At 36.8% G+C, this 26,172-nt stretch overlaps 1 protein-coding gene across 4 annotated transcripts in view; it reads left to right on the top strand.

The window, feature by feature from the left end:
* Nucleotides 1–24,889, top strand: part of DROSHA (drosha ribonuclease III) — a 67,414-nt gene extending 42,525 nt beyond the window's left edge. For 3 of the 4 annotated variants that reach the window (XM_052697557.1, XM_052697555.1, XM_052697556.1), the window contains 13 exons: nucleotides 805–864; nucleotides 2,778–2,877; nucleotides 5,504–5,606; nucleotides 8,015–8,085; nucleotides 9,133–9,177; nucleotides 12,239–12,396; nucleotides 13,287–13,392; nucleotides 16,578–16,719; nucleotides 17,693–17,775; nucleotides 17,893–17,996; nucleotides 20,028–20,120; nucleotides 20,932–20,978; nucleotides 24,445–24,889. In XM_052697557.1, the coding sequence (XP_052553517.1) occupies nucleotides 805–864; nucleotides 2,778–2,877; nucleotides 5,504–5,606; nucleotides 8,015–8,085; nucleotides 9,133–9,177; nucleotides 12,239–12,396; nucleotides 13,287–13,392; nucleotides 16,578–16,719; nucleotides 17,693–17,775; nucleotides 17,893–17,996; nucleotides 20,028–20,120; nucleotides 20,932–20,978; nucleotides 24,445–24,575 (1,243 nt within the window). In that variant the 3' untranslated portion in view covers nucleotides 24,576–24,889. The other variant, XM_052697558.1, reaches the window with a different exon arrangement.
* The last annotated feature ends 1,283 nt before the right edge of the window (nucleotides 24,890–26,172 follow it).

The raw sequence follows: 26,172 nt of genomic DNA, 5'->3' as shown, positions 1-26,172 counted from the left end.
ATATGATGCTGCTTACATGCTTAAAGATATAGAGCAGAAATTTGTTTATATTTGGAGACAAAGTTGAATTCTTTTTCAGTTGTTGTGTCCTGTTTGTTTTATAAGTAAATGAAACTTCATGTCAAACAAAGGAAAAACATGGGCAGACATAAAAGAAAGGAAGAACATAGGGAATATAAAGTTCTACTAGCTTTGTAGCATCTATGAATGCATCTTCTTGTCCAGTAGTTTTTCCTCTTGAGCTCAAAGGAAATTACAGAAAGCGGGATAGTGTGCGTGTCTGTATGGTATTTTAAAGTACCTTGAAAAATGAAAGCATTTTTACTCGCTGGTAGCTCACCCATACCAACAGATCTGCTGCAGAATCATCACACCCTGCAGGTGTTGATGTTAATTACGTTTGCTTCCCTAGTTGCACATAGAAAACTGAAGGTGGTCATTTGTTTCAATTGCCTGATGTCCTCTGCTGGACAAGGCAGCTCAATCTCAGTAGGGTACTGCAGAATGCCAATCAACAGAATGCCAATGCTGTTTCCTCTCTATGTTTCTTAAGCTCTGACGCTGTCTTAGAATAAAATGTAGGAAAATTTCAAAGACACTGGAGTCACTCATCAGTTTCATGATTCGTGTGGTTTTCCTGCTTTGGAAAAGATTGTGCATGCTTGAAGTGTGGCAGAAGGCTGTAAGAGTGGTTATTCATATCCGGCTAGCAAGGAACTCAACGTTGTTCTAGTTATACTATGTAAATAACCAGCATATGATATTTAACTGATAGTAAAAATACCTAAAAAATACTTTTTTCAGGATTAACCACAACGAGCGTTTAGAATTTCTGGGAGATGCTGTGGTGGAGTTCTTAACAAGGTAAATGGGGAATTCTTGAATAGCCCTCATTTTTGTATGTTATTCTCCTACCATTTGATTTATTCAGCTTTGTAGTGCGTGCTTCACTACTGTCCATGTTGGCAGTCCCTTGATGTTCTAGCTGCACATCTACAAACTCCTGTCGAAAATGCTTCTAGTGCTGCTGATGGAAAAACCATTTCCGTTTCATGGAGTGTGCTTTAAATTTTAGGTTATTAAAAATTAGTATTTCACCTGCAGACAAGTTGAAGTTCTTAAAATTTCTTACAAAAAAGATTTTTTAAGATGTGTTTTTAAGATTTTTGTTTTCATGTGTTCTTTTTCTCTAGCTGCTAGTGAGGAACATTTACTGCTAATATTGAATGTGTTGCAGTTCTTAGTTTCTAGCTATTAGGATTTTGTTGAGGACAAATCTAAATTACTTAGAAGTAATAGCAAAAAATCATGGTTCATCAAAATTGCTCCAGTTTGGGTCCATCCCAAGTACTCAGAAATTAGTGAATAATACAGAGATAATGTAAAAGTTGCCTTCACTGTGTTTTTTTTTTTGGTTTTTTTTTGTTTTTTTTTAGTGCAACCAATTTGCACAAAATAAAGATTATTATCCATTTTGACTGCTTTGTTTTACCATTGTTAATAAGGGAATAGTCTTGTTTGCATAAAGAAAAGCTTTACAGTAAGTCTGTGATAAAAATAACCAAATTGCTCATATCTCCATTCACTATTAGACTCCACTAGCCATTAGCTACTCAGTATTAAAAGCTTCTACTCTATAAAGGTCTTTGCTGCCCTTAAAACCCATGGCCTTTTCTCTCACAGAAAAGTACAGGCTGATAAGATGGAAGACTTACTAAATGAATTGTCTTACATTTTTCATTGTCTTTCTTCATCAACCATCACTTCACTTTGGGCTAACTTTTGTCTCAATTAAGAAAAGCTGCATTTCTATTCAATAAAGCATGTAAGCAGCTATTTAAATTTGAGGCTTTGTTCCCCAACACAACGTCAGGATTCTGCTTTTGTGAGTTATGATCCTTGATAAGATTGCCTCTAAGTTCCACGGTAATTTTTGTTCTTAAATTTTGTACCCTTTTGCAGATTCTTCCTTTTCTCGTGGATTAATGAAACATCCATAGGGGAACACTAATTATTCATCCAGTTGTGGGATGCTATCTCTAACTTTTCTGACATCGGTTAGATAGCCGTACAATGAGAGTCAGAATCAGTTATTCTTTAATCAGGTCTTGTTTGTATCACTGCATTTGTTTTGTTTTTGTTCTATGAAGTATCTTACTTTTATGATGATAAATGTTGTTAAAGGCAATTGGAAGCCTGTGATTTTTCACTCATTTTTCTGTTTATGATGTTAATGACTTTACAGATATGGTAAATACAGACTGTTGATTTCTGTTTTTTAGTGTCATTAGCATCTGTTCAATGCTGTTGTTTTTAAGCAACCTGTTTTTGCTGGCATTTAAGAGCAGTTATTTGCTAATAATATCCTATATGTAGGATATCATAGTATCCTATGATACTGTATCTTAAGTATCATCAGTAAAGCACTGTAGTCATGGTCTTCAACCTGCACTGTACCCATCTGCTTTGCTCCTCAACATTCTCTGTCTGTCAGCCTTGCTGGGCCCACTGCTGCTAGAGCTTCAGATGATGATGTTGCTTGTCATTGCAGGGGTTTGGAAATTATATGCTGTCTGGTAAAGAATCAGAACTCTTCCTTCCCTACTCTCTCTGCTATTCAGTCAGTATTATTGAGAAATGTTTTAATATTTGATTTCCTTTACCTTCAAGTGGTGTTTCTACCTAGGAACTGATGGGAAAGCAGTTTTCTGTAAAGACATATGTGAATCATCTTTAACCGAGTGCTGCCAGCGTCTGATTTGATTTTGTTTTGCCAGTGTCCACTTGTACTACCTGTTTCCCACTCTGGAGGAGGGAGGATTAGCTACGTACCGCACTGCTATAGTTCAGAACCAACATCTGGCCATGTTGGCTAAGGTATGCTCCTGTAATTCACATGTATGTATTTGATACCTTTATACAAGATTATTAGTGCTTGAGTTGCTTCTCGAAGGATCTGTCGTCTTCAAGAATCAATCTTTGCAATTTTTTGTGCACAAGGTTTGGGATACAAGAGCTTTATTCAATGTGGAAGTACTCTAAAAGCAGGTTTTTAGGAAGAGTAATTGAGTAATTTTTTGCTAGCAGAATAGGTTTTTAGGATGTTTAGCTGAAGTTGTCTCTTTATTTAACTACTTCAGCACAAATGGCAAAACTGATAACAGAAAAGTAGTGGGAGTGAAAGGGAAACCCTAACAAACTGGCTGACTGTGAAGGAACTGCCTGATAGAATATGGCAGTAGGCAGTAGTAACAGTGTAAAGATTGAGAGAAAGGGATTGTTTTTTCCACTCCACAACTTAGGACTTTACCTTCAAATTTACTGTGAACTGTGAAATAGTGATATGTTAGGAAGTGTTCTAGTAGAAAGTAAAGAAAATCATGGAAGAAACTGAGTAGCCCCTGAATTTCATTTCATTCTGTGAATGACGGAAGCTTTTCTTTACATTTCTGCATGATACTGGTGTGTGGAAATTTGGCATATGAAGCTGAATAGGTCTGTGTTTGTAGACAGTTTGGTAGCATTTTTATAAAGGCTAGACTGAGGCTTAGTGGTATAATATATTACTCTATGCATATGTGCACACATCTTCCCACCCCCCAACTACTCCGCTGTGTATTGCAGATGGTTTTCAAGTCTCTTTTAATCTTGTCTGTTCATACTCACATAATAATTTAAACAAGCTTAATACAGTCTTGAGATTTTGGCAAAAAAAACTGCATGATTTCTATCATGCCTTTTTGCTGAAACCTCAAGAGAAATGCAAAGTAGGGAATGAACACAATCATTTTCCTCCAAAGCTTTCTTTAATGATTTAGATAGACATGAATTGATTGAAAAACAGTTCAATTGGGGCTTTGTTTTTAAAAATGGTATTAAACTGTCTGACAGTTGAATTTATTTTTTAAAACTAACATCAAGCGAGTTCATATATTCTTCAAGCTCTGTTCACAGTATTTGTCATTCTAAATGGTCTACCTCTGAAAATTTGTGACATTTTTCAAACTCTATTTGTATTAGATAGAACTGGAAGTATTTGAAAAATCTGTATGTTCATGTGCATTTTATGTGACCTTGATTTCTTGCCCTTTAACCCAAGGAGTATCATGTTGTGTTCCGTTTACTTCCTCAATAACATTCTCAATTCCTTAAGTTCTCATAAGTCTATGGAATGCTATTTTAATTGAAGGTCAGAAGATAAATTTTTGTAGCTTCTAAGGGAAGTTGTAGCAGAAATGTTAAAAAATGATCTGAGCCCTTTGTCTTAATCAGAAATAGCAGATAAAACATGCAAAATGTGCTGAATGCAATCTCTGAAACTGGAGCTAGGGTATTGGAAGAAAGAGTTAATACAAACAAATGAAAATAGTTTTTAAATAGTTTAAATTCATTATAAAGAAGCTAATATTCCACTTTGGTGCTGTCTGTGCTGCAAGTGCTTCCTGCACTGTATAAAGTGGTAAATGGTGGTTCCTTCTGTTCAGGAGCAGTGAAAAGGCAATTGCTCACTGAAAATGGAAGACTTCTTTTTTTTCAAATTGAAGTGTGTCTAAAACTACACATCCCAAAACCTTAGCTTGTTCACTTTTACCTCTTAGATATGCTCTGGAAAGACAAAGTTCAAAGTTAATGAGGAATCAATCAGTAGCAACTTGCACCCATTTGAGAAGTACCTATTCTCATACAAATTTTGCAAGATGCGTGATTCTCCTCCTTAAAAATCTCAATAATGGGCTTGTGTCAAAAAGATGAATACAGAAAGAGGAGCTAGTAGCTCTGGCCTGCATTTCTATAGCAGAATTATCATATATTATATAAGGTATCTTACTTACTACCTAAGATTCTGACTGGCAAGCAGAATTATGGCTTATGAAACATGAATGTTAATGATGTTCAGTTGAAGGGAAAAAGAAAGCTAGGTGGCACTGTGGATTAAAATATCATTTTTCACCTTTCAATGCCCAGAGGCTTTTGGTATTACCTCCTGTTGAAATTCATAAAGGAATAAGTCAGATGTTTACTGGATTGTATCTACCAGAGTTCCCATTCTCTCATCCTCTTCCTGTAGGAGCATAAAGTCCCGTTCTCTTGAATGCCCCCTTGGCATTTCTGAAAGCAAAGCCTGCAGGGGCTAACTAATAGCAAGAAACATGGCATGTTTTAACATCTGTCTGGTATCAGATGTTTTTTTGTCACACTCTTAGCCTTCCTTATGAACTCCTTCCTAAATCTAACTAGTAACATGCTTTGCTCTGGAGTCCCTTGAAACTTTGGTTGGGCAATTCCTGGCTTTCTCCCAGTATTGCAGTGTTTGCCTCTTGTAAACAAAGTGTTCTAATTTTATCTTTAAAGTCTATGTCCGAGCTGAAACTATGGAGAACAGCTTTAATGTTCCCTCAAATCCAGGTGCTATGTAATAGCATTGTAAATGAGCTCTAGTGACTAGCACTTATACTCTTGGGTATTTATAACCATCTATTTGACTCTTTTACATGTTCTGCAGAAGCTGGAACTAGATCGATTTATGCTTTATGCTCACGGTCCAGACCTTTGCAGGGAATCGGATCTCCGCCATGCCATGGCCAACTGCTTTGAAGCCCTAATAGGTAAAGCACATGTTTCTGTGTATGCAAATAGCTCTGTTTTGTTATGTCTGCATAGCATGTAGGTCTGTCCTGAGTTGTGATTGTAAGAGTAGGTAACAGTAAAGCCTAAATTTGTCATCTCTTCTCATTTCTTGTGCATATACCATGTGTGTAACACTATGAACGTGCAGTATTATAAAGGAGAATCTCATCTTCAGTGTTCTGCTTCCCACATACAGAATATGCACTCATTTCATGATGTTGTGGTGTGGCATTTCCACCTGTCGCTGTAGGACTCCACCACTCATGCACCACTGAGGACTGGCATGTGCAGTTTTCTGGGAGGAAGCAGTTTGTCCACCATCACCTGTCAGGATGGAATCTTACTGCTTCCATTAGTATTTGCACAGGCCTGCAAGCAGGGAGTCCTGCTTCAGCCCTGACATTTAATCTGTGGTTTGCTTTCAGAATACAGCAGTCCACCATTTCCTCTGTGCCCTGATCACCTGTGGGTTAAGCGTGACATTTGTCCAGTAATTGTTTTGGTTTTTTGTCTTTCCGTTTTCAATTTTTCTTACATACAAAAAAGCATGGCAATATGTCATTAAGCTACTAAAACCCACTAGCTGAGGATGAAGGGGAATTGGGTCAAATTTGATGCTGGTCAGGAGGATGTTGATCAGTGACTGTCTGTGATAAATTTACATGGGAGAAGTCAGGGGTGCCTGAACACAGTTACTGAAACCAGGAAAAAGAAAGGGAGAAATCTGCTTATGTCCACACAAATTCTATTTTAAGTAGCTTTTTTTAATAAATGCATTCAATTGTATGAAACAACTCAAACTTGACTATGAGTATGATTTATTTTCTTATTCGTACAGATGTACTGTATGTGATACTAACTATGGTAAAGGCTTAACTATGTTCTAGGTCTTTACATTCTATCCAGGCTCTCAAAGCTTTTTGTTCTGCTTTGAAAAAAAGATCACAGCAGGCTTAGATGGCAAGTTTTGTGTGTTTTGCCTTGGGCCAAATTGTATTTCATCTTATCAAGAAATGAGAGTTGTCGTTTTAACTCTTTTGCTTTCTCTGGGGTGCTTTGATCTTTAATTTAAAAATAAAAAATGGAAAAAAGAATAAACAACATAATAAAAAAACCACAGAAAATGAGGTCTAGATATGTATCTTTGGCTTCATTTATATCCTTCAGTCTGTTTGGGACATGGTAAAGAGAACTATTGGACAAGCATTGAGATTCTATGAGAATTCTGTGAGAGGATAGGCTTGCTGTTTAACATCCAATATGAAATCATTCATGAAGCTGGTTGAGCAGTAAGCTTTTGTCAGGATCATAGCAAAAATCTGGCCACCTTGCAAAAGGACTGTAAAAATGGATGTGGGGCTTGAATCACCTACTTGAGAACCCTTCTAGAAGTCTGATAGTTTTTCCTTGTGATGAAAATTGTAAGCAAAAATGTAAGTGTACTGTCTAGGGCCTGCTTGAAATTCAGTGGTTTCATAAAGTGCCTTAGGTAAGATGCTCTTATAAACTCCCAAGCCATGCTCCAGAGTCTAAAGAAAGTGGCTGACCTACTGAGAGCATTAAAAAGGAGGGAAGGGATGGAAGCACAGTAATACAGTGTTCTCACTTTGTGGGAACAGTGACTCTGTTGCTGTGCTTCACATAGCTGTATATTTCCTTTGCTTTTAAGCAGGTGTGCTTGCAAAGACTAGGTAGAGATTTTCCGAAGCCCTTCTGTAAAATATAATCAGAGGACCAAGTGTTGTTACTAAATTTTAAAAGCTCTTGTGCAGATACAGAGTGCATGTGATACACACAAAAGGCGTTATTTGCTAGCACAAGTCACACAGTTTGTTATAAACATGCCACTGGAGGGATAGCAAGGACTGAATATGCAGTAAATATTTATATCTGCAAGTAGTCTCTAAAAATTGCGAGAGATGCTGTTTCCATTTCAGATAATGTATTGTGATACTGGGGAGGCACTGAAATTTGGAATACTCCTGACATGTTTATGTGTAGAATATAACGTTGAAAGTGCAGAGCAAATAAAAACTATTTGCTGCATATTGAAATGTATTTAATGCCTGTCACTGTCTACACATACGGTATAGACAGCTGGAAAAGTGCAGACTACTTCTAGAAATAGATTGCTTCTGGCCTAATTTGCTTAAACTTTGCTCTTTGGATGTATCTTTTTCTCTCAAAGACTTAACTGTGTCAGCTTTTTCTGTGCGTTTTACAGCCATTGATTTATGCTGGTGTCTAATGTGTTTCAGATTTCTCAAAAAATTTGATATTCTGTTTCGATTATTACCACAGCATGCTGTTACAAAATGTTTGTGGTTAGTATTTTCTAGGTACTAAGTGTGTTATTGGACTTTAACATATTGATCTCCTTATATAGGAGCAGTTTATCTGGAGGGTAGTCTTGAAGAAGCCAAACAATTATTTGGACGTTTGCTCTTCAATGACAAGGTATTTATGTATTTTTATGACTCTGCTTTCATTAAAAAAAAATAAAAATAAAAAAATAAATTATCTGGGAATCACAAATGAAGAAGACAGCTGGGACTTAATTCCTAGAAATTAAATTTAATATAGCATGTTTATGACAGCAAGTTGTATTGGTTCAGGCACAGAAATTCATGGTGTTCCCTCAGGGATGCTGTGTGTTGGTTGGCTTAGAGAGGGAAGGGTGTGTGGTGTGGGAAACCTGCAGGCTTCCATGCAGTGCTGCTCTGACAAGTGTTTGGTGCTGTGGATCCATTCGGATAGCATAGTTTGGAGAAAGGATGCACATGTTGAGTAATTGTTCTGTTTCATAAGTTAAGGGAATCATACAACCCCAATAGTTTTAGGTGTATCTTTGAAAAAGGTATTCTGGAATAGGTTAAACACCCTGTTAGTCAGATTCTTTTTTGCACATTTTGTCTTTGGTCACTTTTAGTTGGAATTTTCCCCATATAATGACTAAGGGAAATAACCTGTACATTCTGCTGGGACAATACATGAGGCAGTAATTAGGGGATTAATTACACCATCTTTTCCATCTTGAAAATCTGAAATAACAAACTGTAGTTGAAATTTTGAAGCCTGCTGTCACTCAGTGTTTACAGGCACTTAGTAACGAAGGAAACCTGTATGAAAGACAAGAGCGAAGAGGGTTTTGTCTTCTTTAATTCCCACTTCAGGTTAAATCAACCTTGCTTCTAAAGAATGCAAATAAAGTTAAACTCATGCCTGAAAAATTATTTCTTTTTTTTTATTATTTCCTTTAACCACTTTCTATTTGGTTCAAGGATTCTTCCTCCTCTTTGACACAAGCTAATTGGGAGAACTACAGGCAGTTTGAACAGCAAATACACGATTTTAAAAATTAGTTTGCCAGCACTATTGAATTTGCAATAAGCAGTGTCAGCATCTGAAATAGTTCAGTATTTCAAGTAATGACATTTTATTTAGTGCTGTGGAATTTGTTAAATGACTCCCTTGAGCATTAAAGGCATCTCTCAATGTTTGCAGGACCTGCGGGATGTATGGCTTAATTATCCACTACACCCACTCCAAGTAAGTGTATTCCTTTCTTTAATAAATTTCATAGCTCTGTTCTATTTTCAGGGATGCTTCTCCATAGGTTTTCAGCATAGTGACATCTCAGAAAATTTTCTAAAAAGTGACCAGAGTAGTGTATGTATTTGCCTTTGTGATCTTTTTGGATAAGGAACAATCTCTGCCTTTCTTTGGGTTAATCATCCACCTTTCCTTGGCTCACGTTTGATATATAACTGCACTTCTCATATGATAAATCTAGTGAGATGTAACATCTTGGCATCTGCCTGTTCATCTTCTGCAAGCTGATGGAAGGGTACAAAAACAGTCTGTGTATGTATTTTGTTAACCTGAAATTAAGACCAAAACTTTAGCAATAGAAAGGCACAATATTTAGAAGTCTCAAGATTGTGGTGCTGGATTTTTTTTGTTGTTCATTGTTTCTATGATTTTAATACCTGTAATTTCAAAGGTATCTGAAAGCTGATGTATCTTCCATTCATTTATGAAGTGCTCAAGCAGTTTGCTTACAAGGCCAGAAGCTGGGACAACTCTTTCTCACTCTGTGCCCCCTGTGTGAATTCTGGATGAGAACTAAAGCAAGTCACAGAACCTCTCTGCACTGTGGCTCCCCATCTTCACATTTTCCAAGCGTGCAGGAGTGCCACCAGAATATCTGTATTCACACTGTGATCCAGTCAGTAAGGTTTTCAGGATCACACAGACATCTAAGAGTGTTTCTTTTGTCCAAACAAATCTCTGATGTTTTTTGCAGTCAGTTTGAGTCCTTTGAAACATTTTTTGTAAGCACACTCCTCAGCAGGACGCTTTGAGTCCTTCATCTAAAGAATTGCATATAGCTATATGGTTATTGCTGTAGTTACATAGATTAGATTAGTAGTAACAAATCTTTTGCAGCAAATCAGTGCACTTGCTGAAGCATTTTAAAATCAACTCTATGCTGGGTATAAGACAAAACTAAACAGAAAAGAGTGTTAGTGAGAAGATAAACTCCCAAAAATACAGCACCAGCAATGCTAAATGGTGACACCGGTTCCCAACAAAACTTTTATTATTCTGAATTTCTTTATTTTTTTGTTTTATCTTCTTTGCCTCAGTTTTCATGAGGAAGGCTTAGATGCTTTTTTAGAGATTGGATATAGCATATGCAGCTTGTCATTTCTTACTCCTGCCTTCTGAATGATGAAAGCGTATTTTCTTCCATGTCCCAGAAGCCATCCTAGTTCTTTATGTGTCGGGAAATGATATGTAGTCTCCTCAGGCTGGCCTTTGAATAGAGCTATCCTGAAAAATTCTTAAAGTGTCTATTACAATATGGCAAATAAGATTCAAATTAAATAATAGTAATTCCAAATGAGATATATAGGACTGTAGGCCTGTAACCTTATCTTGATGAAGCAGTCAAATCAGTGGAAACTGTGATTAGGAAAATAGTAAGTAAAACAGAAGCAACAACAAAATAGTGAGTTGGTCACTCGTTAGGCAGATTTAAAGGAATGGCTGAAACATAAGAAACGGGTAGATTACAATGACCACGTCATACAAGGAATGGAGATCAGCATCAGATTTCCCCAGGTATCTTTGTTGAAATACAAGCAGTTCCCATCCACGCTTTAGGGACAAGGAGGAGTGGTGAGGTGGCAGTTGGTTAACAGTACCAAATTATTCAGGGTAGCAGGGATGTCGTGTGGCTGATGAATTGCAGCCTGACAGTCAGGATACAAAAGTCAGTAGCTGTTCTATGAAAAAGAGGATGAAATTCTGCGTAGCCTATGAAAAACAGAGTAGAAGTTCAGTGGTGTTTAAATAAAAAAGCAAACTGAATGTTATCAATTAATTCAAAAGGGACAGAGAACAGACCAAAAAAAACCTAACACCACTTCAAAGAAGTGGTGATAACAGTGTGGCTTGTGTACACTTGGGTATTATCAGGTGTTCTGCTTCACATTTTGAGAAAAGACTATAGTGGAAATGTAAAACATAAAAGATGCTGGGAAGAAAGAACTAGTGAGGCAGCAAAGGTATCCTAAAAAGGATCAAAGGTATGGATGAGCTTCTCTTTGAAAAAAGCAAGTTAAGATTGTGATCTTCAAGCTGGGGAAAGAGATGATGGGAAGGGAGGGCCTGGAAGAGACATATACAAAACATGAGTAGATGAGCAGTTAGCCATTTGCTCACTGCCTGTTTCAGTACAGGCAGCAGTAGTTCAAAATTGAGTAAGCTGTTTTTTTTAGGAAAAAGTAGTGGATCTGGAATATGTTGCTGAACATTTCTGGGAATGCCAAAAGCTTTCATGTGGCAATGATCAAGCTTGTGAAAGAGATTTGCACAAACTACTGTAGATCACTAAGTATGCTTAACAGAAAACTTGGCAGTCCTTTGCAGTTGATAGCTGGAGAATTAGATAGTTATCAGGAAAGTCCTTAATATGCTTGCACACTTATTACAAGAATCCTCATCAGAGTGCCTTCTCCTTTAAGGCACTGGTATACAAGACAAATGCCTAGGGTGGCTGGAGGAAATGCCTAAGTAACTTACCAGTCCTGGGAAGTTATTTAACAATGTCACACACCAGGGACATCGGACAAGAAAATGATAAGAACACTTAGTGACCTAAAGTGATCATTTTAATTTTCTTGTTTTTGTGATTTTTATATACTTTATTTTTAATACTAAAGTGAGAGAAATAGATTTGTTTTTCCTTGTCTTGCTTCATTGTCACACTATGAGGTAAGACTATATAAGCAATATCTTATAAATACCTCAAGTGTTGCTTTAAAAAAAACCACACACACAACAAATGACAAAACCAGCAAGCAAAAAAATCTCAAGCAAGTTCATCAGACTTTGCAATTTCTTTTAGTGCTAATTATGAATGATAGTACCCCAGAGAAAACTGGGTTTTCTCTGTTAAACTATAACTGAGAAAATGCGTTGTTCACTGTGTTCTTTGACCTTGTTTTACAGAAGATTTGTTTTTCTTTTGAAAATTCTTGAAATACTTTGAAATATCTAGAAGTACGAGTTTGTCATTACTTGCTTTTCATCTTATTTACAGCTGCAGGAGTCTAATACTGACAGGCAACTCATTGAGACCTCTCCAGTTCTTCAAAAGCTTACAGAGTTTGAGGAGGCAATTGGAGTCATCTTTACTCATGTTCGACTTCTAGCTCGTGCATTCACTTTGAGGACAGTAGGCTTTAACCACCTGACTCTGTGAGTATGTGGCAAGGGCCCTCTTAGAGCTCAGTGCCTCTACTGTTAGTAGACCAAATTGCTTTATTTATTGACAAACTCTAGGTGATCTGTCTGTTCTCCAGAAGAGAAAGAATAGAAATGTTCACCAGCTTTCTGTGGCTCAGTATCCTGTCTCTGATAATAATCAGTAGTGGAAAATTTGAGAATTCTAAGGGTGTTAAGGCAACAATCCTGATGTGTCTTCTGAGCTTCCTGGACTGTTGACTTTGGGACATTATTCCTGACACTGTATCAGAACATGCTTGAAGTTACACTTGATCAGAGGCAAAAAGTAAAGTCATGCTTTTTGGGATAACTACAGCCCTTTATTATATTGTGTGTACAGCTCATAATGTGCAGCAGGCTTTGGGTGTCTGACTAGAGCTGCTAGACCCTGTTGTAAAGAAAACAGTCATACCAGCAGATACCTAGTCCAAGCTCTCACATGGGTTTAAATGCTGATCCTTCTTTTTCTTGTGAAGACGTAGACCTTTTTTCTCTACTGAAGTCATTGCATTAGTTGCATTGCATTTGCATGCATTGATTCGCTTTCTTATAAGAAGTTACAGTTAGAGACTTCATCCCATCACAAACCTGATGTCAGTGGCTGCCCTAGACTGTAATCTAATAACTGTGTTTATCTATAGCTGCTCTGATTTGCTGTCCAACTCAAAGTCAGTGTAACAGCAGTTTCTGTTGTGTTTGCATCTCATCAGCGTTAACACTGGAAATTTGTCTTAAACGCGTTTAAAAATAAGTAAGGCACGCTTTCAGATCTTTCTTTATTTTAATTTGTATATGCATGCTGCTTTTGTTTTTTCCTCCCTGAGTACTTATTGATTTTGCTGCATTGATGTCTCATTTTTCAGAGGCCACAATCAGAGGATGGAATTCCTGGGTGACTCCATAATGCAGTTGGTAGCCACAGAGTACTTATTCATACATTTCCCTGATCATCATGAAGGGCACTTAACGGTGAGACTGCCATCAATCATGCTCTCCGGGAAAGCAAGTGTGGGATGGAGTCTGAAATTATGGAAGTGGCAAGTGAATTATTCTAGATTTGATTAATAAAAGAAGCCCCAGCAACCACTGTTCTTAATAAAACTTGGTTAATTTTAAGTCGTGAGTTGTGCAGTGAGTAGGAAATGGTGATTTATGAGCTCAGCGCAATAATTTCTGTTGTCTGTGGAATCAATAATTTTAAGGATGTCAGTTATAAAATTGAGAAATATGACTGGGTTGTATTTAAAGACGTGTTTAAAACCATTTATTTAAATACACACGTTATGAACAGAATTTTTTTCATTTTCCATTGAACCTGTAACAAGGTAGCAGGGTTACCTTTCCGGACAAGAAATTCTTACTATCTGTTTTACTATGTTTTACCTATTGCTTTTAATCTGTATCCCCCATAGTAACTTTGGAATTTGGTTTTAGTATTACAATAATATACACTACTGTAAATGTAGGGTTGTAAGATAGGTTGCTTTTTCTCCTGATTAACTGAATCCTTTAGTACTGCAGCTCATATTGAGTACTATGAGAAGATGATGCTCTCCTTAGTCTTTCTAACTTTTTCTTATTGATACATGTATTGTGGATATAAGTCAAGTTCTTTAGTTAAAATTAGGGAGTAACATTTTAGATGTCTTTGCTAGCGTAAGTGGTTTTCTGAAGTCAAGAAAGGGAAAGAAACAGAAAGTGTGTGTGCTCTCATTTTCATTTTTCCTTACCATTTCTTAACTTTCATTTACATTTGTATGAATTGTTCTGCACTGTTTCAGAGAAGGATTTGATTAAGCCTGATCTTTTGATGTAAAAATTAAAAGGGAAAGAGGCTTGTCATTAATTTTTCACAGAGGAAACAAAAACATAAGGCAGAAATCCAGATTTTCTGTTTTTTTTTTTTTCCTTTGTAGGTGACTTTTAAGAACGTAGGCATCAGTGTTGTTATAGTAAGATAAATCTTTCAAGAATTGCTTGGCAGGAAGGACATAGTGTTGCTGTTAATGGGAGTAAATACTCGAACAGCAATCAGAATGTCTCTGTGTTGCTTAATTTAATGATAAGTGAATTGGCAAGTAGAACAAGCTGTACATTGCCCAAGATTTAGGGGAAACTACAAAGAGTAGAATGAATGCTGAAAGTACATAACAGTACAGAGAGGTAGGCAGTGCCTAGAACAGAAATTTAATTTTGTGGATTCTTACAGTAGAAAAGAAAATAGTCTTTTGAAAGTCTTTTAAGTATGAGGACAAATGAAGTGAGGCTTGTGAAGTAAGAGCACACGAATTATGTGGGACCTGAAGAGAAACAGCAAACATGAGGTTCCTTCCTCCAGGAGAGATTTGAAGTAATGAAACATCAGATGGATGTAGTGTAGAAAACAGTGTCAGTAAAGGATGGGAAGATACTGCTTGATTGGCTATGCAGTGTCTTTCTGATGTGCAGTGATAACTTGTGATGAAAAATCGAAGTTAATTGTATATAAGAAAAAGGGGATTGTAATCTTACATGTGTATTTTGAGACAGCTAAATGATCTTTAAAAAGAAAAAAATCTGTTGAGTATTAGAAGCTACTTCAGCACTGTGCTGCAGTCATGGGTGGTAGTGCAACTGGCTCTTGTCATCTCTAATGCTCTGTGTAATGTGTATGTGGTTATTTTATGATAGTACTAATCATGGGTTTGGGTCACGTTGAAGTAAATATTCTGTGAATGCAGCAAAAGAAATCGTGATTCTCTCATTGCATGGAACCAATAATTGTCACTTGATTTTTGGTGCACTTCTTTCTCATAGGTTGTATAGTGTAGTTAGGATTTGGTTGGGAGGAATATTGATTGTTTGTCTTAAGGATGTGAAAAGGAATGATTTTGGAAAGGAACAAACAGAAGATGAGTTTTAGCACAGGTTAGGAAGAATGATATTAATCCTTTCTGCAGTCTGCCTAGTTTATGAAGATCAGGTTGTGAATATCTGCTTCATACATCATTGCCAAACAAATTATGAACATACTGTTCTTTACTTATCTGTTGTCAGAGATGAAGTATCAAGTGTAGAGAATAAATCTTTATTTTCATAAGCTCAGTTGACATTCTGGAGCCAGGTAGAATATAACTTGGATCTAATAAGCTGTGCAAATGTGACATGGAAGACAAAGAGGTAAAAATGTTATATGCAGCTCCAGGACTCTAAATTATATATAAGTGGTGGAAAGGAGAGGTATGCTTCTCAGAAATCCCCTATTTTTTAAACGACACTATCTAATTTAAAAAAAAAAAAAAAGAAAAAAAAGAAAAGAAAAAACTCATCTTTATTAGGCATTCAGAAAATTGAATGGAAACCTGAAAGTCAAAAATTCTCCTTTCAGCTATCTGAGATTTTATCTTTGACAGATTTCTGTTTATTTAAGCAATCTGCCTAAAGTCAGAGGTAAGCACTTCAGAGGCTGCTAGAGAATCAGATATCCTGGGCATTGTCACACATTGGAAATGTTAGAGCCTGATCTACATCGAGGATGCATTAGTTCAGCTATGCTGCCTTGAGTAGAACAGTGTAATAGTGCAAATGGGCTATCCAGATAAGCATTTTCTTCTCTGCCCAGATGAATGGAGCATCTTTCTCATCTGCTGGTTCTGAAACTAAACAGTTTTCCTTCGATGTGTGTTTCATTACTGCCCATTTGTTATTTGGTGGATGCTTGGGACTGTGCTACAGCCTCTAGAATATTGTTTGTTTATATTTTGTGTGGGATAAAGTTTATATAACTTTGTGTACTATTTACAGTAGAAAAATGCAGAAAGTATAGAACTGATGAAGAGATGATATGTGAATGCAAAGAAACTCTCAAACCAGCATTTTAAATGTAAGACTTGTCTGTAGAAGGCATGCATTTTGAGATAGAAAGAATTAAAATCTGATGAGAAGTGAAGCATAAGGGAAAAATCAGCAGTAGAAAGAATGAGGATTTGGATGTGGAGAAGTGTGTGTGTGTGTGTGTCTACCTAAATAATTTAGGATGTGCTGAAACAAACTACAATAGACTGGGAATTGAGAGGCAGCAAGAATAAAAACGAATAATTTCCCCCAGGTCTTTCTACCTTTTATATTTTGGCATTGCTAATTGTTACCATTGGGTGGAATTCTTTCTATTGCAGTTGTTGAGAAGCTCTTTGGTGAACAACAGGACACAGGCCAAAGTGGCGGAAGAGCTAGGAATGCAAGAGTTTGCCATCACTAATGACAAGACAAAAAGACCCGTAGCTCTTCGAACTAAAACTCTGGCTGATCTCTTGGAATGTGAGTCAGTGTGGTTTTTATAACCACACTTACGTAACTTCATTTTTTTCCTCAGGGCTTATTTAAGAAAGCCATCAGAAAACTTACAAGTTACTATTAAAAAGGAATGTTGAGATTTTCTAATCACTTCTCTCTATATCTCTGCTTACCAAATTTTGAAACATCAACCTAAATTTGTGAAGTCTGTATGTGAGCATATGAGGGAAGTGTACCTGCAGATATAAAACTGTAGTCTTAGAAGTGATGACCATGGTAATAACGTTGCCTCGATCAGAAGAATGTCTTAGAAGTTGAAACTTGCCATTGAGTCAAGCTGTTTTAACAGTAGTTTCAGTGTTTGTGATAGGTTCTTGTCACTATTAGAAGATAAAGTAATGCCATCAGCTGTGAGTATTTCTGTGGTTTATTTAACTACATTTTACAAGATCATTCTCTTAGAAGGAAAGCTATGTGGAAATTAAATGCTCCATTTATGAAAGTGTGTGCTAAGTTATTTCCAGACAAAGTGGAAATAGTGATAGATATCGTGCAAAGAAAGTTAATCTGTATTTTGTGTGTTTTGATATATTTTGTGAGCCATTCAAGCTCCTTGGCTTTTTCCAAATCCTCTTAGCAAATGGAAATTGCGTACAAACAGTAGTGATTTATATCTAAAACTTCTTTTATGGTACCTAGTAGTGATTTATTAGTAAGTAGCCATGGTCTGCTGGTTAAAATGTGAGATTAGGAGCTGAGTGTTGCTTCTAACTCCTTAAGTGACTGAGTGGATTTGAGTAAGTCATTTAATCTCTTGGTCAACTTTGTTTTTTCCTGTGTATGCAAGATAATAATCCCCTCATCAGATTGCTGCTGTGAAACATAATTGAATGTGGCTTTAGAGTACTGAGAGAGATGCTCTTTTCTAAAAGTGCAAGCCATTAACATTCTCCTTGGATGAATGACAGTGCCTATTTTTTTTCCTCCTTCCCCCCAGCCTTTATTGCTGCCCTGTACATTGATAAAGATTTGGAATATGTTCACACTTTCATGAATGTATGTTTTTTTCCACGACTAAAGGTAAGACCAGTCAGTTTCTTACTTGGCTGTCACTACTGTGTTTTAACACGTTATCATATTTTGGACTCCTATCACATTCTCTCAACTGCAAAAACATTTTTTGTGAACTTCTTATAGGAATTCATTTTAAATCAAGATTGGAATGACCCTAAATCTCAGCTTCAGCAGTGCTGCTTGACTCTCAGGACAGAAGGAAAGGAACCAGATATTCCTCTTTACAAGTAAGAGCCAGTGTCTCACAGATACCAACTCCTTATCAATCTTTATTTTATTTTATAAGGAGGAAGGTGATATCAATTATCCTATGTTTTTTCCCAAAGCTTAGTTTTACTGTAGTTATCCAAGCCCTCCAGTCTCTGTCTGAAGATAGAAAATGTTGAACGATTGTTTTCCAAGCTTTAGATGACCTAAACCATGACAGAATTAGCATGTGATTGTAACTTTTACAGGCTCAGGGGAAAAGGTTTTGTGTGATGGACAGATAGAATTATTTCACTGGCATAATTCTTTATTTTTTATTTCTTCAGTGTAAGGAATTGGAATATTTTATATGGAATGATTACAACAGTGGCTATTTGGATATGAAGACAAATGGGATGGAGGTATCTTGACAGTAATAGTATGAAGTTTCTCTGCATCCCTGCAGAAGCACAACAAATGTTTTGTTACATATTCTGCTTGTGGGCCGCAGAGTCAGATGCATTTGAAGGGCAGTAATGATCCTGGATATTTTTGGTGTGCAATTTACCCTGTATCTGTCTTCCTGTATAGTAACAGAAGAGCTCAGGGCAATGAATTTTAGCTAGGACGCCTCAGTTAGATACCTAAATCTGGATTAGATGGATTTCCCTTCTCTTTCAGTCTTAAAATAGATAATAGCTGCTTTAGTGGCAATAATAAAATTTAAGAATTGTATGCTTTGTTCACATCTACTCAGTTATGTAGGAATGTGTGCAGTATTAATCTCCAAAAGAAGAGTTAAAGGCTAAGAAAGTTCAAGATTTTTGCTGTTGGGATTATTTGATCAAAAATACATGAAGAATGAAAGTCTGAGTGCATTTGTCACATTTACTGAAGAAAAGTTCTCAATGAATTGTAGCAATTCGGTTAGTGAGAAACAATACTCTTCAGACATATGATCGTTTCAACACTGTAACTGATGCTTTGCAAGCATCACTTCTCAGTGTCATGGTGTGAGGGCTTACACCTTCATCTTGAGTGAGGGAAATGAATACAAAAGATGCGATTCCTGATTCTTGTAAAACCCACTGAGTATCAAGTACCAAATGTTTGTTTTGTTTTTGCTATGGCAATAAATTGATTTCTGTCTTACAGCTTAGAGCTAGTAATATGCTGTTATCTTCCTATTATCTTGTTAAATTCTTTTTCTTGTGGTTATGTGTTTTGCTGCACTTAGTGCTGCACCCCAGTCAGCCACACTGGGGTGACTTTTATTTGCTCGTGTTTATTCTTACACAGCACACAGAGTACTATAGTTAGATGCTTAAAAAATTGATGTGAAATTGTTGCTTCTTCCAAAAAGAAACAAGGTAATGGACAGAACTCAAGCTGACAGCAGGGAGAGATTTGGGACAGAAGGAAGAGACAGCCGAAGAAGCAAATTCATTGCATGTCTAGGGAATTATCTTTTTCCCCTGTAGGTGGTTGTTGATGCATGTCCTAGACGTTCCTAGTTCAAAAGGAGAGTTTGTTTTGTGGCAGAAACTCAAACTTTACAAAGCTGATGGAAAAATACTGTGACAATTCATGGTGTAGTGAGGTACCTTATCCTGTATGAAGTCTTTGCTAGATGAACAACTCTCTGTGATTAAAATTATAGAGTGCACAATCATATTGGTGTGTTTATTTGCAATTGCACAGATTCATGTAATTTAAGTGATTTTATTCCAAGTGTATTCAGTGTTTCAGCACTTCGTGCATACTATGCATTTTTTCCTACAAGTGAAAGTTTTGTTTTCACAGAGTGCTCCTGACTAAACATTGAAGAATAAGTACATTCGATATGAATGAGATGCATTTTATATAAATTACTTCTCTTTGTTGCACACGCACCATATGGGTGATCTGTGGGTTAATGTAGTTTATAAAGCCATCCTTCAACTCTTGCTCCATGCTATGCATTAGTTCCACTAAATGTATTTACCGGACTGAAAGCTTGGTGATGTATGTGCCACTGACAGATTCTGCTTTTTAATACTTCCTGCCTGAATAAATCATGTCTCTCATTTCAGGACTCTACAGACAGTGGGACCATCTCATGCCAGAACGTACACAGTAGCTGTTTATTTCAAAGGGGAAAGAATAGGATGTGGTAAAGGCCCAAGGTATAGTGGAAAAAATTAATCCTGTGTTGTTAAAGTTTGTCTGACTGTGACAGCGTCCAAAACGACCCACCGTGATGAAGATAGGGAATAATCTGATTGGCCTTGGAGATTAACGCTATGGGGCATTCCTCTGGTCAGAGTTTCTGCCTCAGGAATACCTGAAGAGCTCAGTGTTTGTATACTTCTGGATCTTAAACTTCATTTTCTGGTGAACTGAAGAACAAGATGGCCAGCAGTAATCTCCCATTTGTGACTCTTAGAGTTGAAACTGCAGAACAGAGTGCTGGAAATAACAGCTTTATCTTTGGCCTTACTGCTAGATTATTTTTCAGCTTAGGCTGGCAAAGTTGGGGTGCGAGATTGTTAATTTTCATCAGATGTTATCACATCTAGGAATTTTGGAAAGACTTCTAAAATTGCAAAGTTTTCAACCACGCACACACAAAATACATCATCTTATTTTGTGCTACCAAAACTGGTAGTGTTTATAAAAATATCTTTGTCTTTCGAGACTTCATACCTCTGATTTTGTTCCATTTTTCCTCACAGCTCAAAAGCTTCAACAAAGGATAAAGTAGAATATTTTGTTAACGTTATTGATCTAAGTTATAAAATGTTCTATTGGAGCTGTACTGCTATTGCTCTCATAATTATAGAAAGGGTGATGGATACTCTGGAAATTTCTGGCTAAGGGTTATCCAAAGAGTTTTGTAACAAAACTCTGTCTTGTAATAACTTTTTAAAATAGATACTTCAGTTTATTCTGTACAAGTTAAATCATATTTAACATGTTTTTGTTTGGCTTTCACAGTATCCAACAAGCAGAAATGGGAGCTGCAATGGATGCACTTGAAAAATGTAAGATATTTGAGCAACAAACAAAATTGCTTTTAGTTCGGACTTCAGTGTGAGGTGCAGGTTTTATGTGGGAGCAAAATCGAACACAAAATGTACTGAATACTTTCAGCTTCTGGGTAACAGATTTTCTTGTTACTACTTGTAAGCAATTTTATAAAAACTTACAGATATCATTCGTCATTTTAAAGAGAGTTGATATGTTACAGCAAATGTATTTAGATTTTATTTCATCCTTAAAAATGCAGTGGGATAAACCTTCTAAGTCTCACAGTGAGGCTATCTATCTCATGATGTAATTCAGAAGAGGAGGAAAGTTAATTTTAAGTTGCCAATTTGATCATACGTTTTACAGAAGATAGGTTAAAATCCAACAGGCTGGTCCCCATCCAATGTAAGTTGATACTTTTCTGTTAACAACAGCTTATATCAGCTGAAGGTACAGTGATCCTTGCTTGCATCTTTCAAAATTGTGCAAAGGAATGCCAGCATGTGAGCAGTTGCAATGAAATCTGAAGTGAAAGAAGTGAGCACATGCAGACATTTTAGATGAAAACCAGTCACTTGAGTTAAAATGCCAGGTGTGCAGGTGTTGCAAACAAATAGATGACATGTTCTGTGCAGCAAAAGAAGCTCTCTATATAGAAAGGCTAAAGGTTCATTTTTATGATTGATTGAAATATCTGCAGTTTCTCAAATGCCAGAGGTTTTTAATCTATTATGTCTGCATATGGAAATTGCAGGACTTAAATTTTCAGAAGACAGTGAATCCCTGTCATTCCAGGGATTTCAGACTTTCATATTCACCTGCTAGGCATAGACATCGCACCACCAGTAAATTTGACAAGTAGAAAACACAACTTCTCCAGCAAATAACTGCAGAATCTCCCTGAAGTTTTTTTTGTTTTTTCTTGTGAGTGTTGCCTCTCAAAGAGCTGTGAACTTCATCCCCTATTTTAGTGTAAGACTTCTCACTGCTGTTTTCTGAAGTGTGTTTCTGTTTGGGTACCATAGAATAATCTAGGTAGAGGGGACTTCTTGAGGACTCTATTCCATCTATCCCTCATAGCAAGCTCTACTTTGAAGTTTGATTATATTTCTCAGGTCCTTGTACAGTCAAATCTTGAGTCTCTTTAAGAGACAGAGACTCCATAGGCCTTACAGACACCTTTTCTGGTATGAAGATTTATGGAGAGGTTTCAGGTTTTTTGTTTTGTTTTAAGGAATATACATGTAGTTTATTTCAAGTAAACTTCATTTTTGTGTACTTGTTTATACATGGGTTGCTCTGAAGTTAATGCCTCCTACTTATTTCCATGGAAACTACAAAGATCAGAGAAACACTATTTGACAGAGCAAATTCTCAGCTACAAAACACTATTTTTGAGCCACTTACCGCCGTCAGCTATGCACTTTGGCCAGCAATGAACAAGAGCCTGCATGCCATGCTCTTAAACATCAATGGAGGTGATTAGTTGTCGCCACTACTGAAACACACCACCCACTGCCTCACTGTGCTTAATCTACTGTTTGGTCATAAATTTTTTGCAAGCTTCAATGAATGTCAGTGGTGGCATTGTTTCTTCATGGGAGAAATCAATAATGCACCATTGCTTCGTATGCACTTCCATGTCAAATGGTATTCTGTCCAACTGCCCCTCTGCTGCCGTCTATCACATGGCAACAGGATGTAACAGAATAGTGGTGGGAAGGTTCAACTTCTACTGCCATATCATCAACATCTGCTTCTGACCTCATGGGCCAACAAAACAAAATAGGAGGCATTACTTTTGGAGCAGTGCTCGTATGTCTGATAGTTGTGATATGTTTATTACATAAATTTATTTCTCTACATCATAAATGGGTTATAAATGAAACAGGTTGCTACCAAGCTGAATTCTGCAGGTTCTTAAAGAATCACATTACAGGCACAGCACTGAAAATGCAATTTCTGTTTTATGGTGCATATGAGCAACACAATCTCCCAGAACTCCATTAAACAAAGTACTGAAGTTTTAAATACAACAACAATTTAAAAACAATTTACTTTAGTTTAGGTGGTTTTATATTTTAAATAAATATACCCTCCTGTACCCAAGTTGTGAATAACTGATGAGTAAACTTTGTATTCCAGTAGTATTACTAAAAAAACAAAACAAAACAAAACAAAAAAAACCTACAAAAAAACCAACCCATTTCACCAGCCAGTAAAATGCAGTAGTAGAAAGTCATTCTGCTCTACCACAAACTGCAAATTAGATGGCTTCTGCACTGTGTTCTCGCTTTGAAAAAAAAAACAGTGCTGCCTGGGACTCAGAAAGAAGAGGGAAACTCTCCTGGGGAAAAGCCCACCCAGAACCTAGATCTCTCTTGGTGCCTAGGCACTTCTTCCTGAGCAGCCTCAGCTAAATTCTCTTGTGTTCTCTAGCTAGTGAGGAAGACATTTGCCAAGACATTTCCCAGACTTGGTTATGGCTTTAAAGGTCAGTGCAGCAGCCTGTTGCGTTTATCTCAGACACGGCAGCCAGCACTGATCCCAGAGCTCAGCTGCTGTATGCCCCTGGCAGGACTTGCTGCCAATCACAAGCTTCCACCTTTTGCTTTCAGGCTGGCTGGAGATAGAAGTCTAAGCACTACTCTGCAGAACAGATACTGATGAATGTCATCACCCATGTGATGCCATTTTCTGCCAGGTGTGCACTAAATGGAGAGCAGTTCTGATCAATCACATAAGCTAATTTTACAGCCTTTGTTTTACTCATGTACCTGTGTATCAGCCAGGTTTCAAATGTCTGAAATCAGAAGTATCTTCCTCCCTAGCTATCTCTCCATCACCTTAGCTGTGTCTAATCTGTTTTAGCCAGTCTTCACCCATCTATGCCCCTAGACTGCACTAAGCCTATGTACTGGCACATAGCTAAACACCAACTTTTTCAAGAATGGATTTTACTGCAATTTATTCTGCTACACTATTACTTTTCCATTAGGAGCTTTGCCATAATGTGGGGCATCTAGTGGATTCCTCCTGGTCTAAAGTAATAATAAAAGGAATGCCTGTGCAATGCTTGGAAACAGTGGTTTATACTTTTTGGAGTGAGAACAAGGCAAAAAAAGCTTGCAGCCTTGACAGTAGAATCGCATTCATATTTCAAAATTGACCACCTGTTGCTAAGGGAACTGAATGTAAAATCTAAGCAACACCTGGCCATGTTGCTAGACTAGAGTTTTATATTTTGTTTTTCTGAGAGTATTAGATTTGTCAGTGTTTTGTTGCAGGAGAAATGTGGAAATCGTAAAGAAACCAGTGTTATGACAGCGTTTTGTTTCTATGGATTATTAGAAATGAGTAAAAATTGTAATAATATTATTCATCCCACCTTGATCTCATGAAAGCTTAAAAAAAAAATAATGAAATTTTCCCTGTGTTATCGGTTTGTTTATTAATGTAAAATATTTTTTCTCGTGTCAGATAACTTTCCCCAGATGGCCCATCAGAAACGGTTCATTGAACGGAAATACAGACAAGAGTTGAAAGAAATGAGGTGGGAAAGAGAGCATCAAGAGAGAGAGACGGATGAGACCGAAGAAGCAAGGAAATAAAAGGAGGGCACGGAAGCAGTGGCATATTTACTTACCTAATAACTCTGACTGTGGCCTATGGAGACCTAACCTAGTTTTTTGCAGATGATGAATGGGGAGCGACTGTTGATATCAAATAGAAAATCATAATCTCTACTTTGAAGTGTGTATATAGTGTTTCTTTAGTTTGGTTTTAAGTATCAGGTGGTAGTTTGTTTTTTTTTTTCTTCTGATAAGATTAGTTTTTAACTTTTAATTTTTATGAAAAGTTGTGGGATTATTTTTATTCTTTTTGCTATCTTGTATGAAATAATAAAGTATTAATTTCAAAAGTCTTTAGGAGAAGATGCTGTTTAGCAAGTCTCCTGTGTTGCATTGTTTTGTCAATTATTGCATGAAGTTAATTGTGGAGGAAGGAAAAGGGATGGCATACAGCATCAGCAGAGAAATTAAGTATGTACCCAACTCCACTTTTGAAGCTAAATGTAATTTTAGACTCTTCTAAACCACAACTGTAAACTTTTGGTCATTTTACATAGACTGGTACAGTAATCTAGGCCAAAGAGATGTTTGCTTATGTTTTAAACATTTTGAACTGACCATTCCACACCTTCGCAGTGGCATAGATATGTGGAAGGTGTTCTTTTAAATCAATATTGTAAAAGTCTGGGGAGGGGGGGAGGGTGGAGAAGAAAGCAGAGTAATCTTGAAACAAAAGAATACCAGGTTTGTTTGTTTGTTTTTGTAGAGAATATACATAATTTACATTTGCAAGGTTAATTTTGTTCTCATCTTACTGCTTGGTCAATTTCATTTCTAAAAGTAGGGCAGAATTTGTTCCAGAAATGTAGTTTGTAGGTGGTTTTAAGACCAGAACAACCAAGTCTGCTGACTTGCCTTTATGTCATCCAGTTTCTCAGTTTTGAAGTCGGAGGCTTGTGTAAGATACTTTTTTTTTTTTTTTTTTTTTTTTTTTTTTTTAAAGGAAGCCTTTGCATGGTCCCAAATAATGAAACAGCTACTATGGCTACTGATGCTTTTCCAACCAAATATTGCCTTCATTGTGGATGTTTGTGTTTCTGTTTTTAACTTGCTTGCTTCACGCCATTCATTTCTGTTCTGTTGATTTGTGAGCTAAAAGTGTCATCTAGTACCTGTTGTGTAGTCAAGTCATCTCTGCATCTTCCTTTCAAGGGAGGAAAAAAAAAAAAAAAAAAAAGATTAAATTTGAGCTCTGCATTTTCTACCTTCTACAGATCTTTTTTTTTTTTTTTTTTTTTGACAATTCACTTATTCACCTTACCTAGTGTGAATAACAAATGCATTGGATAAAGTAACCTGGCAGATTCTTGACTATGGATACGTGAATGTGGCCCAGAGGATTCATGCAGGGGTTCTGAAAAAAAAACAAAAACCCTTTGCCCAAATCGCCATGTTACTCTGAGCAATGTTTTTTAGCACTGGTTTTCAGTGCTAATTCTTCATTTGTCTGAAGCACCTTTCTGTAGGTGTGTGACAGGGATCACTGGAAGCACTTTATTGAAGGGGACAAAGATCAGACTATTCAAATGTCTTCCAAAAGTTTCACTTCTGAGCTAATCAGTGTGCTTTTTTTTTT

This window comes from Tympanuchus pallidicinctus, unplaced genomic scaffold (assembly GCF_026119805.1).
Source record: "Tympanuchus pallidicinctus isolate F22 unplaced genomic scaffold, pur_lepc_1.0 scaffold31, whole genome shotgun sequence".
Taxonomy (NCBI): Eukaryota; Metazoa; Chordata; class Aves; order Galliformes; family Phasianidae; genus Tympanuchus; species Tympanuchus pallidicinctus.
The sequence above is the reverse complement of the archived record's forward strand: the minus strand, read 5'-3'. Positions and strand labels throughout refer to the sequence as shown.